Consider the following 13669-nt stretch of genomic DNA (forward strand, 5'->3'; position numbering starts at 1 on the left):
GGGGCTGCTGCATTGCCGGTGAGCACCCTTCAGACAGCTGGCCCTGGAGTCGCTCTGATAGTGAGCAAGGATTCCAGCTGAAAACAGCAGAGAGGTGACCCTGGCTGATGTTGGGTGGCGTTGGTTCCAGGGGTCTTTACCGACCCGGGCCTAAGTCCAAGACTGGAAGTGTTTCTGCCCTGCTGGGAGCTCTGCTTCGTGAGCAGGGATGAGGCAGAGGGCCCAGGAGAACTGTCTGCCCTGGGTTTGGGGGCATCAGGGGCCCCGTAGCAGGGAAGCAGGATTCCAGGATTGGCCATCCTTTTGCCAGGAGCAGCCAACCCTAGCAGTCCAGCCCAGCTCTGCAGTCCCTGCACAAATCCGGGGAAGAGTTGGGGGCAGGGGAGAGTGTACCCCTCCTAGACCTCAACTCTTTTCAGCCCAAGGGGCGAGGATGGAGAACAGGGAAATGCACAGGCCACAGATAGCCATGGGGCGGAAGCCAGAAGTGGGCTGGCTGGCAGCGGGCGGGCAGACGGGCGTCTGTCCTGCCAGGGGCCCGGGCTGGCTATGCAGACAGCCTCTTTTCTATATGGAAATGAAGAATTTAGGCTAATGGAGCTCAACCATCTCTAATTTTGCGATGGCAGGAGGATTTTGATTGAAAGTAATTAAGCAAGCTAGCTGTAAAATTAATTAAAGCAAAAGGGGGGGATTTTTTATTGGATTGGATAGCGATATAGCGTCTGTCAGGCGGGGGACGGATGGGGGTGACCTGAATCCTCTGCCCTCCCCCCTCCCACTCGGGACGTTTATGTCACTTTAATCTCCTTACAGCGGCTGCTGTGCATTTGTTTGAAATAATCAAGGAAATATGGTCAGAAATTGTCAGCTTTCAGATCTAATTTACCTGACGGCCCCTGCGCGAGCCGGCATGGCCCAGGGAGTGAGCGTGCGTGAGCGGGTGGGGGAGCCTGAGTGGGCACAGAGGACACTGGGCTCTCCAGTCCCCTCCCCAGGGCCCAGGCCCCCTCCTAGGGCGAGGGAAGGTGCTTCCCGGCCTGCAGGCATCTCCCTGGAATGGGCCCCACCCCCACCCACCTGCTGCCTCCCCCTTGAGCTGTAACCAGCTTTGGGTTTAGGGACTATAGGATCAGGGGGGTGACGGTAATTCCTTACTCCAGATGGCTGACAACTGCTAAACCCCTGCACCAGGGCCACAGTTTTGAAAATACTCCTAAATTAGTTCCCTCATGTCATCCATTGGCCTCAGCAAGGGGATTGTGGAGATGGGCTGTGGGGAGGGTGGGGTGGCAGTGTCACCCACAGCGCCCTTCTGCCCCCTGCTGCCATTCCCATCTTCTCTCCTGGGGCTGCCTTGAGGCTGTGCTTACCCGCCTCCGCTCCAGGGCCTCTCTCTCCCAGACTCTTCCTCTAATCCCAGAATGGTGTTTGCTCCCTTCCCCCTTCATAGCACAGCCCGCACGTTCTGGAGGAGCTCGGTCCCTGAAAGAGGAAGTCCCTACCCCAACCCTCGAGCTCCCTCTGTGCGCCCAGGCTCTGCCTCCCACGTGGTCACCCACCCTTGTGTCTTACCCATTTCCAGGGGGGGAGCCAGGTCGTAGAGCCAGATGCCACTTGTGCGTCCCTGAGGGAGTCAAGGAGCCCAAATTCTGGGCCCTGCACCCTAGGGATACTGGTTCAGAGCCATTTGGAGTCCTTGTCCAGGTGGGCCAGTGTGAGGCTCAAAGCCTGTCCAGCAGGGAACCTTCGTGGTGTTTGGGGCTGATGGGCCCTGGAGCAGTCTCCCAAGTGTTGCAGAAAATTCCCCTTTAAAACATAAATATGGAATAGTTTGATCTGCTGGTCATGAGACAGCCCGGATCAGGAACTGGGTCTCTGGATTTGTTTGGTCCTGACAGGTGAGTGGCCTGGGCTTTCGACAAGCCTCGCAACCTCTTAGACCTCGAAACCCTTCCAGTTCTTAAGTTCCATACAGATCTAGCCCAGCCTCTGCCCTGATGGCTGCCTCCCTTGGGAGCTCCTTGTCCAACCAGAGCTGCCTGCCATGCTCCAGGGGTAGGGGAGAAGGTGGGGGGGCTCTAGAAACAGAGTAGGTTACGATGAGCAGCCTGCTCCCAGTTTGCCCACCTTAGAGCACACCTGTTAGAAGGGCTCTGTCCCCACCTGCCCTCTTTGAGGCCCTGCCTTTTGCCAGTTCTCCTAACCCTCAGCGTACCTTCCCTGCCCCCCTCCTCCAAGCTTTGGCGCTGGGTGACTCAGTCGGCCTTCTCCAGCAGCGAAGAGGTTTGAGCTTCTGTCATTCTTTCCAGCCTGGCTCCTGAGCACAGCAGCTAGGGGCTTGAGAAGCATCGCCTGCCCCTTCTTGAGCTCTCTCTGCCTGGCCCTCCACTCTCCCCTCATGAGTCACTCATCTTGGGGCAGGGGTGGAGCCCCAAAGAGCTCTGCCTGAGAAAGAGGGAAAGGAAGGCTGCTGGCTCTTCTCCACGTCTTCAGGGCAAAATTCTCCGTGCCCAGAGCCCGGGCAGCTCTGAGGTCCTGGGGGCCTTGTACTTCCCGGGGCAGCAGGGGCCTTGGTGAGAGACAGTGAGAGGCACTGTGGAGGCCCAGCCAAAGCAAGTCTTTGCCCTTTATGCCCGCCAGCTGCCCAGGAACCAGATCCCAGGAGACATGAGGTTAGAGAGAGCCTCTGGCCTCACCCCAGCATCTCACCTCCAAGCGTGGCTTGCAGCTGCTCACGTCAGCCCCTGCGGCTATGATGCGGAGGAACCAGCAGGGGAACCTGTGCTAGGGACCTGGTGGTGCGGCTTGCCCTGGGGCCAGGGGCTGGTTTCTGGGCTTGACGCTGGTCCAGGCTGCCAGTGGCAGGCACCAAGGTGGAGGGAGGCTACGGCAGAACTAGTATCCCCAGGTGGGCCCCGGCAGGTTGGCACCTGAGGCCCAGAGGGAGATGGAGGAGACCAAGAGGAGGGTCAGAGCACTCTCATGATCCTCATGGTGTTCCCAATTCGGACCTTTGCTGTGCCCTAGTGGGAATTACCTGAGTTGGGGATGCGATACTGAACAGACTCTTGTGGGAACTAGCGCTCTTTGATGAGGTGAGAACATTGATTCTACAGAGGCTCTCCTTGGAGGGGAAAGACAGGCATGGGCGGTGGGCAGGCAAGGGAAGCAAGACTGGTCATGGGCTCTGGGTTGTAAGGACAGAGGACGGCCCTGGGAGAGCACCCCACCAACATAGCCTGTGACAACCGGGGCCCAGGGAGTCTGGGAGAAGGGAGAATGAGAGGGCAGCTTGGGGAGCTGGTAAGTCTAGGGCCAGCCCAGCAGTACCTTGGTGCCCATCACATGGCCAGCATGAGATAACACACGCGCGTTATGGTCACTAAGGTTTCCTGCTGTCCCTTCTTCCCCAGCCCCCGAGGCTTCAAGGATAAAGTACTGAGCAGGCTGGCCTCACCCAGGTGGAGCCCCTCCTCTCTCCGAGGCTCCTGCCTGGTTCTCTGCCGTGTCCCCCACCACCCCCCGCTGCCCAGCCAGGTGTCTGAGCCTCTGGGTAGAACTTGTGCGGGGAGAACAGGAGAGGCAAAGGATGACTGGCCTGGCCTGCTAGCCGCGGGGTGCCCTGGCCTTAGGGCAGCCCCTCCAGGCCCGGCTCCCTGAGAACCTTTGCAAATGAGGACTCCACCAGTGGGGGCTCACCTTGGCTTAGTGAGCCAGGTACTTCCTTCTTCAGGTGGGGCTCAGCATTAGTTGGGCCAGCTGGTCTCCCCCTCCCAGAGGGTGGAGAGGAAGGCCTTTCCCCTGAGTCCTTACGCATCTAGGGGCTAGTGGCTACAACTCCTTGGCCATAGGAGTAGGGAGAGGTACCTGCCCCACTGGGAGAGAAGCTTAAAGTAGCCGAGGTCCAGTCCCAGGAATCATTAATTGCAGGGTTTGGTGATGCCTATGGTGCCGGGGTACCTGACGCCTCCCCAAGTCAGGTCTATGCCAGAGGTGGCTGGATGTGACCAAGGCACTGAGCTCCCAGAAGGTGCCTGGGGCCAGGCTGGGCCCTGGCATCACAGAGCCTCCGCAACCTGGGTCGGTGGATTTCCTGCCAACATTAGACCTTCTCTCCTGCTCTGGCTGTGCCCACCTGCTACCTGCTACCCCAGGTCCTGGTGGGGCTGGCGGCCCCACACAGACCCTGGAAGGGCCTTCCGGACCCCTCATCCCTTTCCTCCTGTCTGCCCTCAGTTTCTCACCCTTTAGGCCTGAAGTCTCCCTGGCCCAACCCGGCCCCGTCCTCCGTCCCCTCTGGCTTCACAGTCGCATTTTGCTGCCAGCGCAGGGCACTGAAAAACTGCTGGCACTGCCAAAAACCCTGTGTGCGCTATGACTCCCCAAACATCCCTTTATTTTTATTGTTCTGTTAATTACTGTTTAAACTTTAATAAGTCACTTCGTCAGGAGGGGGGACCTGCCGTGAGCTTTTCTGTGCAAACACGGGCCCGGGAGTGACTCGGGTGTAATATAACCCTTTATGCGATGTGGGAATGTTTAGATTGTAACAGAAACTTGTTATTTTAATGACAGTTGGGGGGGGTGGTTTGAGCACCAAAGAGGAGGAGGGTGGGCGCAGCCCTGCTCTGCTTGCGTCCTCACTGAAGGCTGGGGGTGCCTGGCCACACCAGAGATGCTCCCTTGCTCCTTTTGCTGAGGGTCTAGGACACTGTGGGATCCTTCCTGGGCTGCCCATGGCCAGCTCGCCCAGAGGAAAGGATGCCTCCTGAGAGAGGCTCAGGGGTTCTGGGGTGGGAGGGCCCAAGGAGAAAGTTGGGCTTTGAGGGGATGGGGGAAGCGGGAGGACACTGAGAGTTCCCAGATCCCTGGGCAAAGGCAGGGCCGAGCAGGGCTGGACTCTCTGCCCTGACAGCCCCAGCCCTTCCTGCCCCCGAGGCAGGGGCCCTGTCCACAGTCACCGTCGAGTACCGTGGCAGGCACCATACTCCACGGCTCTGTGCCAGACATGTCACCCCACATCATCCCTTCAACAGCCCTGCATCTCAGGCGAGGACTCTGATGGCCAGTGCAGAGACGTAACTTGCTTTAAGTGGCAAGCTATAAGAGGCGGGCCAAGTTTCTAATGTCAGTTTGTCTTATTTGGAAGCTGCGCACGTCCAGATGCCCAGGTATGGCCTCAGAGGGACTGCAGTGGCAAGGTGGGGAAGGGCCCTCTCCAGAAACCAGAATCATCCCCCTCAGCCCTGGTTCGGGGCTCACACCTCAGGTCCCTCTAGCTGTCTTCCATCAAGAGAAGAGTGTACAAGGTGAAGGGGATGCGGAAATGAGGGTTGTCCCCAAGTCTGGGTGCAGGCCACTCACCCTCTTCCTCACAAGGCTCGGCTCCATCTCAGGGAGTTAGGGGCTTGGACCCAGGGTCAAGGTGATGGTGGCCAGGCCACCCCCTCTCACTCTGGTACCCGGATCCTTTACACCCAGAGGCACTCCTGCCCCGGACCCACTTCCAGAACAGGTGACATCTGGAGAGGAAGCCTTTCCCCAGTGCCTGTGTGTTTCTTGCAGGGACCCCAGGCTGTCTGGGCTGAGTTCCCTACTTTATCTTGACTCGGTCCCTCTGTCTGTCCATCCGTCCATCCACAGAGCCAACCTTCTGCTCCAAGACAGCACTGGGTGGCAGAAACGAAGAGTCCTGTGCTTGCCCTAAGGGACCACACCTGGCAGGGGTCAGTGGAGGGGTGTTGGGGGAGAGCACGACCAAGGAAGAGGCCCGGCCCCCGCCCCAGGCTGGGGTGCTCCCATGGCGCTGTCTGGTCGCTCCTCTCCCTCTGGGCCCCTCCCTGCCTCCTTCTGGGCAGGGCCAGAGGTTCAGGGCCCAGCTCCCTCATGTTGGAGGCGGCAGCAGCCCCCCAGATGGCAGCGGCAGCGGCAGCGTGGGCCGCGAATCGCTGAGGTTTTCCTTTTCCGAGCAGCGCGTTTCCCTAAATTGTCTTTGACTGCGTGCATGGGTAATGAAAGTTTATGCCCTTGTTAGAAGGACAGGCGGCCAGTTCCAGTTAGAACTGGGGCTCTCTCCTGGTCAGCCCCCCGGCCCCCTCCCCAGCAGGAGAGAGAGCGTGAGCACAAGTGTGTGTGCGCGCACACCCCCCTCCCTGGTGGATAAGAAAGCTGTTAGGGGAAGGGAGAGGGGACGGGGAAAAAAGAAAAAAAAATTTCCATATTTGTGTAAGTTGCTTTAAAAGCATTTTATCATGTCATAAAAAAGGGAAAGTACTCTCAGAAATTGATCCTCTCCGCCAGCCCATTGGACAGAAGGACGTTGGGATGTTAATGGCCATCCTGCTCCAGGGTGGCTTATTAAAAAATTTATACATAAATGCTTAAAATTGCATAAATTATTTAAAAAAACCCAACAAAGTAAGCAGTTTGAATTCCCTCTTTTCCTCCCCTTTGCGAGGTCCCCCTTCTGCGTCCCCCCTTTTCCAGCCCCTCACTGTGGTCCTCCCGGTCCCGGGCCCCATCCCCAGGGCGTCCCCCCTTTTCTCCACTTCCCACCGCACCCCCAGCACCGTCTGCCCTGCCCTCCTCCAGGGTTTCCCTGCCTCACCCACAAATTAACAAAACAGCCAGCCCACCACCAGAACACTCACATGCACACGCACTAATAAAAACACCACTAATAATGCCCCAAATCGCGGAATTAAATATTAAGGCCAGAGGAGGCGGACGTGGAGCGGAGCTGCCGCCACCGTAGCTGAACTTGGAGCTGATGAGTGTGTCTCTCGCAGGCGTGGAATGTCACCCACACATCCTGGAGACTGGAGTGGGGAGTTTTATGATGGTTTTTCATTGATTTGTTTCCCCAGCGCAGCTGCCGACCTCTATTGAGGGACAAACATAATCAGCACTGACGCAAATTAGATGGTTATTCGTTTTGAAAATTGACAGAAAAACAATAAAAAAGATGAAATGCTCCCAAATCAATAGATATAATGAAATTCAAATAATCCGAGAGATGAGGTCTCCATGGCAACTGATAATGTGGAAAAGAAAACAATTTAATAAAGGACAGACACACTTTGAAAACAGATTGGGCCCAGGGAGGGGGGCGGGCTGGCGGGCGGAGGGCTGGAGCGCGGGCTGGCGAGTGAAGGATCACTGTCCGTCCCAAGGACACCCGCCATAATTAAGCGAGGCTTTCGGCCCCAGAAAGTGCAGATTCAGGTTTTAATACACAAAATTATTTCAGGAGCAGTGAATCGGAAAGTCGTTTGTAATGACCTTCCTGAGAGGCCCGGGCGCAGGGCATGTTGGAGGCTGGGCGGCCGGGCCGGCTGAGTTATAGCATATTTGTGTTTTTATAGTGCGGAGGGGAGGGGGTGGGGGGGAGGGGGGGAGAAGGTTAAACAGTATTTACAGCTCAGTTGTTTTCAGAGAGGAAAGAGAAATAGAGTTCATGGGGAGATGCAGCGGGCCGGCGGGCGGGGGAGCCAGGGAGGCCTCTGGGCGAGGTGGGAGAGGAGGTGGGCCTGGGCGGGTCTTCCACCCTCTTGCCTTGGGGATCCACAGAGGAGACCAGGAGAGGCTGAGGGGTGCCCAGGAGTGGCCTGCCCACTCCAGGTCCTAGTGGGGCCTTCTAGGTATGGGGCCTCTCTGGGGATGGGGTGGGAGCCTGTGTCCAAGCTCTGTGCACTTGCAGCCACACCTACTCCAGTGAGAAGGGGAGGCAGTCCTGAGGCCGCTGTGGAAAGGTTGCTCCGGTGGTCGCCTAGCCTGGGCACCCTCCCGTGCTCTGCACAGCCGCCAGTCCCTCCTTGGGATGGCGCTGCCCTCCTTGGGTCCTGTGCCGTGCCTGGGGTGTGCCCAGCCTTGGGCACGGTGGGCAAGGACCTGCAGCTGACAGCCTCCCTACCCCTGTTCCTGAACTCCACCTCCCTGCCGAGTGCTTCCCTCCGGCACACGACAGGGCAAAGGTTGGTCCCTTGGGGTTTGGCCGAGGCAGGGGCCACAGAAGGGGAGAGGCCCGAGCAGAGCCCCTCCGCAGCCCTCCAGAGCTGCTGGCCTCGGCAGGGTGGCTCAGGCACTGAGAGCCCGGCCCTGGGGGCCCACCAGAGACTACCCCCCTTCAGGCTCCGTATCCCCTTCAGGCTGCAGGAGCCGTGTTTGTGCGTGGTTATCATGACCACCCGCAGCACTGCCGGTTTCCGGGCCGCTCTCATGTGCTTGTGTGAATATAATGAGTGTACAAATAGAGAAATGCCCGCGTATGTGTGCGCGCACGCAGTCTGTGTGTGCGCCGTGTGTGTGTTTTAAATCTCCCCTGGGTGGTAACTCTTTTTTTCTCCCCTTCCTGTTTGGCTGTGACCTGGGGGAGATTGATAGCCAGCCTGTGCGGTGGATGCTAACAGTTCCCCTGATTTATAGAGTTACTTACGCTAAGTGAGGCCACTTAGACGCGTCTGGATAGTAAACCTTTTAACTGGACTGAAAAATCATAATAAATAAATAAACAAAGGGGGGCATGTAGGACATAGTGGCTGGGCCCCCCGCGTCCCGACTTGAAGCTGTTCGGGAGCAGGGGACCTGGCTAACAGCCCTGGGGGATCAGTGGCCACTCCTTCCTCCCGCAGAAGCTCAGTGGCCCTTCTCTTTCAAGCCCGGGGTGGGATTGGGCCCGAGAGGGAAGGACAGCCCTCTCCTCAGGGATAGGCCTGGCCAGGGAGAAAGGGAGGGAACTGTTAAGATGGAGATGGGCTATGTGGTGCGGGGAGCTTGTAGGAGAGCAGGTGACTCTAGGAACCCTTCCTTGCTTTGCAGACTCGCTGCTCCTATGGCACCTAGACTTTTCATCGCAGTGATCACACTGGTAATGACTTGAACGTCTGCCCCCTCATCTAAATTGAACAGTCCGTGATGGCAAGGACCAGGACGGTCTGTCTTATTCATGTCATAGCCTCAGAATTAATCTCAGGGCCTGGCCTGTAGACGGTTCTCAGAGACTGTTGAATGAACACAGGCAGAGCACCCCAACACTGGGGCTCGTGGCCTGTCAAGTTAAGTTCTTAGGGGTGGCAGGGAGGCTTCAGCATTGCTGCCACCCTGGTTGGTAGACTGTGGGAGGTTTGTGTGTGGTCTTACATGGTGAGGCATCCAAGCCCAGGGGGAGTCCGGCTCTAGCGCGGACTCTGGGTGACCCTGGCAACTGACCACGTCGCTGGGCTCTGCTTCCTCATCTGGAAGCAGGGACAGGACAGCGGCCGTGTGGGGATGTTGGGGCATCACTGCGGTGCTGCTGAGAAGTGACCGGCACCACCTCCAGCACTGGGGAGGTGCTCAGAGGGTGCCAGCCGCTGTGTTTCTCTAGGCAGCATGGGCCCGGGCAGCCACCAGAGTGGCCCAGTGGTGCCTGTGGCCGCCGAGCCACCTGGCAGCAGGCAGGTGGGCCCCAGACCACCCCCACCCGAGGGGACGGGTGCCTGGCCCCTGTCTTACCACCTCTTGATATACAGCGGGCATTAGGCTGCCCAATGGGGACACTGCATCCTTAGGAAGAAATATGTCCTCATTTTTCTTAAACACCGTTTCCACTGAGTGAAATGTTTAGAAGGGACGCGCAGGGAGAACTTTATTTCCTACCAGGGAGTTCAGAGCCACCAGGCAGAGCCCATAAAGCACGCGGAGCCTGGTAGCTGACAGGCCGCCCAGCCCCGAAACACATTACTCACGGGTGGGGAGGGGCTGCCAGGCCTGCCCAGCCCCCAGGGACTAACCCCCACCCCCATGGCGGGACAAGTGACTCCGAGACCTGGCTGTGGGTGGTGGGCACTGGAGCCTCTGGTCCCCATGAGCCCATGCTGGAGGGCAGGGGAGGACCTGGCCCTGAGCAGGCGAGGAGGTGGAGCCATTGCAGCCACCCCCTCGGTCCCCAGGGATCAGGAGCGAGGGGCCCAGGTGCAGCTACAGGAGCCCCCCTCTCCCCACCAGAACTGGCAGGAGCCCTGGCCTTCCCCAGCCTTTGGAGGGAGTGATGAGATTCCTGCCATAACGGGCCCTTCTCCCGAGGCCCTCCCTTCATTCGATTTCTGAAGCTGGCTGATTTGCATATTTATAAATATCAGTAAATTATTTATTGTAGCAATCTGCTGCACCATTTTACCCATCACAGTTAACACTTTAGGGGGCTCCGTGTTATGGGAACTGGGAGTGGGGGCGAGGAAGAGATGGACAGGGGTGGAAAGGAGCCCTTGCAGGGAGGCCTAAGACTTCCTAGAGCCAACCTGGATCCTTCATGGGGACATGGTGGTGGCCCTGCACCTTGCTGAGCCCCAGCCCTCGTGAGCTCGGCCTCTGGAGTGTCTTCTTGGCTCCAGAATCAGTTTCCTCCACTGTCAAATGGGACCATGACAGTACCTGCCTCACGGGGTCCTTGTGAGACATCGTGAGCTAGTGCCTGACGGGTGCATGGACAGCAGTTCTCGCCTCTTCCTTTCTCTACCCTGAGCAGGACCCGCTCGGCTTGGAGATGAGAGCTGCCTGCTGGGGCTTGTTGGGTTTGAAGCCCTCAGAGGGGAGGCTCAGGCTCTGGGAGCCAGAAAGGGACCATTTGCTGCTGAGCAGCCAACCTGTCCACAGTCCAGCCCTCCAGCCTCTCCTGTGCCCACTGCCTCTTCTGGACCGGGTGTGGTTCGTAGTCTTGGGGTCTCGTGCTTGGATGTGGCACCATGCTTGCCTGTTTGTCCCCTCCTAGGGCTCGGCTGCCTTTTGCCAGGTCGTTGCTTTTCAGGCCTTGTGCTTGGCACAGACAAGCAGCCTCTCACCTTACAGGCCTGCAGCCTTTTCGTGGGGAGGAAGCTCACCCCAGGGCCCGGGGCTAGCAAGGCCAGGCAGTGAACTCACGACTGTCTGACCCCAGAGATCGGACCATGCGTGGTGTTGTGCCACCTCCCAGGGCTCGCCCCGAGCCTGTCCAGCACCACCAGGGCCAGAGGCTGGAGACTGGGAGGGCCCGGGCTGCTCCCCTCCCCCCAGGCCCGGCTGGGCCCCCCACAGCTGCCCCGCCCCTCGCCTCCTCCGGTTCCTGGGCCGGTTCCTGGGTAAGCAGTAAGGGAGTCCCCTCTCCTTCCCAGCCTCCGGCCCAGGCCTGCCTCCTGGGCAGTATTGTTCCCAGAGGAAGTGTCCAGTGTAAATAGAGCAGCGGGCAGGCTGGTGGCGGGAAGGAGATGAAAGGGGCAGTGACAGGGCCGGGGACGGATGGCTTCCTCCCATTGAGGCCTGGCCACGGCGTTTATATTTTAGGGAAGAAAGTCAGGGGAATGTTTACATGGACAGGAGCCTGGGGTCAGACCACGAAGGGGGTAGTCTGCAGGTCCTAGGACCCTGATGGGGGCGGGAGGGAGAAAGGCCCCACCGTGAGGGCCGGAGGTGGGCGGGCAAGCAGGCAGCTTGAGCCTCATCTCTTACATACACCCCTCCTTGCAGCCCCAAAGTCACATGTGTTTGCACTTATGAGTAAGGCCTGCATTTGCCTCCTGCCCTGCACCCCAGGCCCACACGCCTTCTCACCTCCCCCCAGGACCAGCGGTAGAGTCAGAGGGAGGGCAACATCTGGAAGGCAGGTGGGCTGGGACAGAGCAGCAGCTGGAGGGCAGGTGTAGGGGGTGTAGGCGGAGCCAAGGGGCCTGCACACGGGAGGGGGTGGGCCCTGGGTGCACAGCTGCATCGCAGCTGGTGGGGGCCTGTGAGGGACTGAGCCAGGCACACAGCCGAGATCAGGAGAGGGTGGGCTGGGCTGGGTGGGCCCAAGTGCCAGGAGGCTCCAGGATGGGTGGGGGCCCAGGGAGGGGGTGTCACCAGCAGCAAGTGCAGCCCTGGGAGCTTCTGCTTCCCTCTTCCTTGGGATAAATATTTATAGATTCATTTGCCGTCTGCCATACACACTTGGCTGCTTACCTCCTGGTAAAAATAGAGCAGGCTCCCCCACTCCCACCCTTCCCTTCTACACCAGGGCAGGGGACAAAGAGGGCCAGGTGAGGCTTGCTCTCCATAGGCCTGCTGGAGGAAACCTGGTGTCACGGAGCCTGGCGGCTGGCCAGAGGTTGGTTGGGATAATGTGATTAGGGGCCCCATCGCTGAGCTTTGAGAAGGAACCCATGACAATGCTTGGAGATTTGGGTGTGGACAGCACAAACCTGGAGATGTGGACAAATGTGGGTAGAGTTGGCATCCAGCTATGGTGAGGGTGGAGCCGTCAGATCCAGGGTGGCAGGAATGGGAGAACTGGAGGGAATCGAGCAGACCCTTCTCTGGCACTGGGCTGGGATCACTGGACCCCTGTGGGCCAAGTGAGGCCATACAGGCTGTCACCTGGCTTCAAGGCAAGGATCTGGGGGCACTGGCATTGTCTGTATCGGGGGACAGCCATCTGTGTGTAGAAGCCAAGTCTGCTTGTGCATAGGTCCTGGCACAGGTGTGGCCACCCCAGCAAGCCTCTCAGTGGGTTCCAGGTGTGTGGGTTTTTAGGATCTTGACCATTATAGTGAAGCCGCTTCTGACTATGAATCTGAGACCATGACCTGCCCTCATTTAGCCTTTTGACCTCTGTGCAGACTTGGCCATGCCCACACTCTGTTGAGGGTCACACGAGAGAGCCCTGCTTCAGTGGGGCTCCCTGTGCACAAAGCGGATGTGGGCCAAGATTGTGTCTGCCGTGGCCCCCACCCCCGCCCCTGGTGCCACCGTAGGGCCTGGCACACAATAGGAGTTCACTAAATGAATGGGTGGACAGACAGATGGACGGACAGATACACAAATAAACAGGTGTACATGTGTCCACTTCTGTTGGCCTTTGTGGCAGGTCCCAGGCTGTATGGTGAGTAATCTTGACATTTGCCCCCAGGGCCCTGGGCGCCCCGCTTAGCAGTCGTGAGGGAGGTGGCTAGCGCTCAGGCAGCCAAGTTACAGTTTCCAGCTGTTTGTGTCGGGCTGTCATGTTCAGGGACTAGGCACCGTAACTACAGCTTCTGGACTTTTCATTGGGGAAGTGAGGAATCCCAACATGTTTTAGCTGCAGCTTCTCAGGGCTGGAAAGTGGGCTTCCTGGGACCAGCCTGGCCTTCCAGGCCTGCAGGAGCTGGCTGAGGCAGAGAAAACAGAGGGAGGTCCACAGCCAGAGACCAGTGGCCCTCAGAAGGGCAGTGAGGGACTCTGTCCTGGAACAGCCCTACCTGAGGCTTGGGGAGAAGGGGAAGCAACAGAATATGGCCAGAGGAGCCAAGAGAGGGTCTGTGAAGGGGCAGGAAGGACCCTAAGGAGGAAAAATGGACGCCTTTGCAGGGTCCTGGTGGCTGGAGAAGAGGAGCAGATCCTGGGGCTCTGCAGAGAGCAGAGGTTGGTGTTAGGTGGGGCCCAGGGACCAGGCAGGGCGGAGGGGCTGCTGGGGATGAGGTGCCCAGGTGGGGAGGGGTACCAGCCAAGTGCTACTGGCATGGTAAGCAAGAGATTGGCATGGGCTGCCCTGGCTCTTGGCTGTCTGCTCCCCGGCAGGCCGTGTGGTGGGCAGAAGCTCCCAGGTGGAGTCAGGCTGCTGTCACTTGCTAGCTTTGCCTCAAGACCAGCTCGTTAGTCTGTGTCCCTCAGTGTCTTCAAGTGTCACAGGGAACCCCACCCT

General features: G+C 58.7%; 1 protein-coding gene across 5 annotated transcripts in view; it reads left to right on the plus strand.

Moving 5' to 3' along the window:
* Window positions 1-13669, plus strand: part of CASZ1 (castor zinc finger 1) — a 153740-nt gene that overhangs the window by 112244 nt on the left and 27827 nt on the right. For 3 of the 5 annotated variants that reach the window (XM_072975410.1, XM_072975409.1, XM_072975407.1), the window contains one exon: window positions 13336-13389. The exons of the other annotated variants lie outside the window; for them this stretch is intronic. In XM_072975410.1, the coding sequence (XP_072831511.1) occupies window positions 13336-13389 (54 nt within the window). The remainder of the gene's footprint in view (window positions 1-13335; window positions 13390-13669) is intronic. 5 annotated transcript variants of the gene reach the window in all.

Source organism: Vicugna pacos, chromosome 13, assembly GCF_048564905.1.
Source record: "Vicugna pacos chromosome 13, VicPac4, whole genome shotgun sequence".
Classification (NCBI taxonomy): Eukaryota; Metazoa; Chordata; class Mammalia; order Artiodactyla; family Camelidae; genus Vicugna; species Vicugna pacos.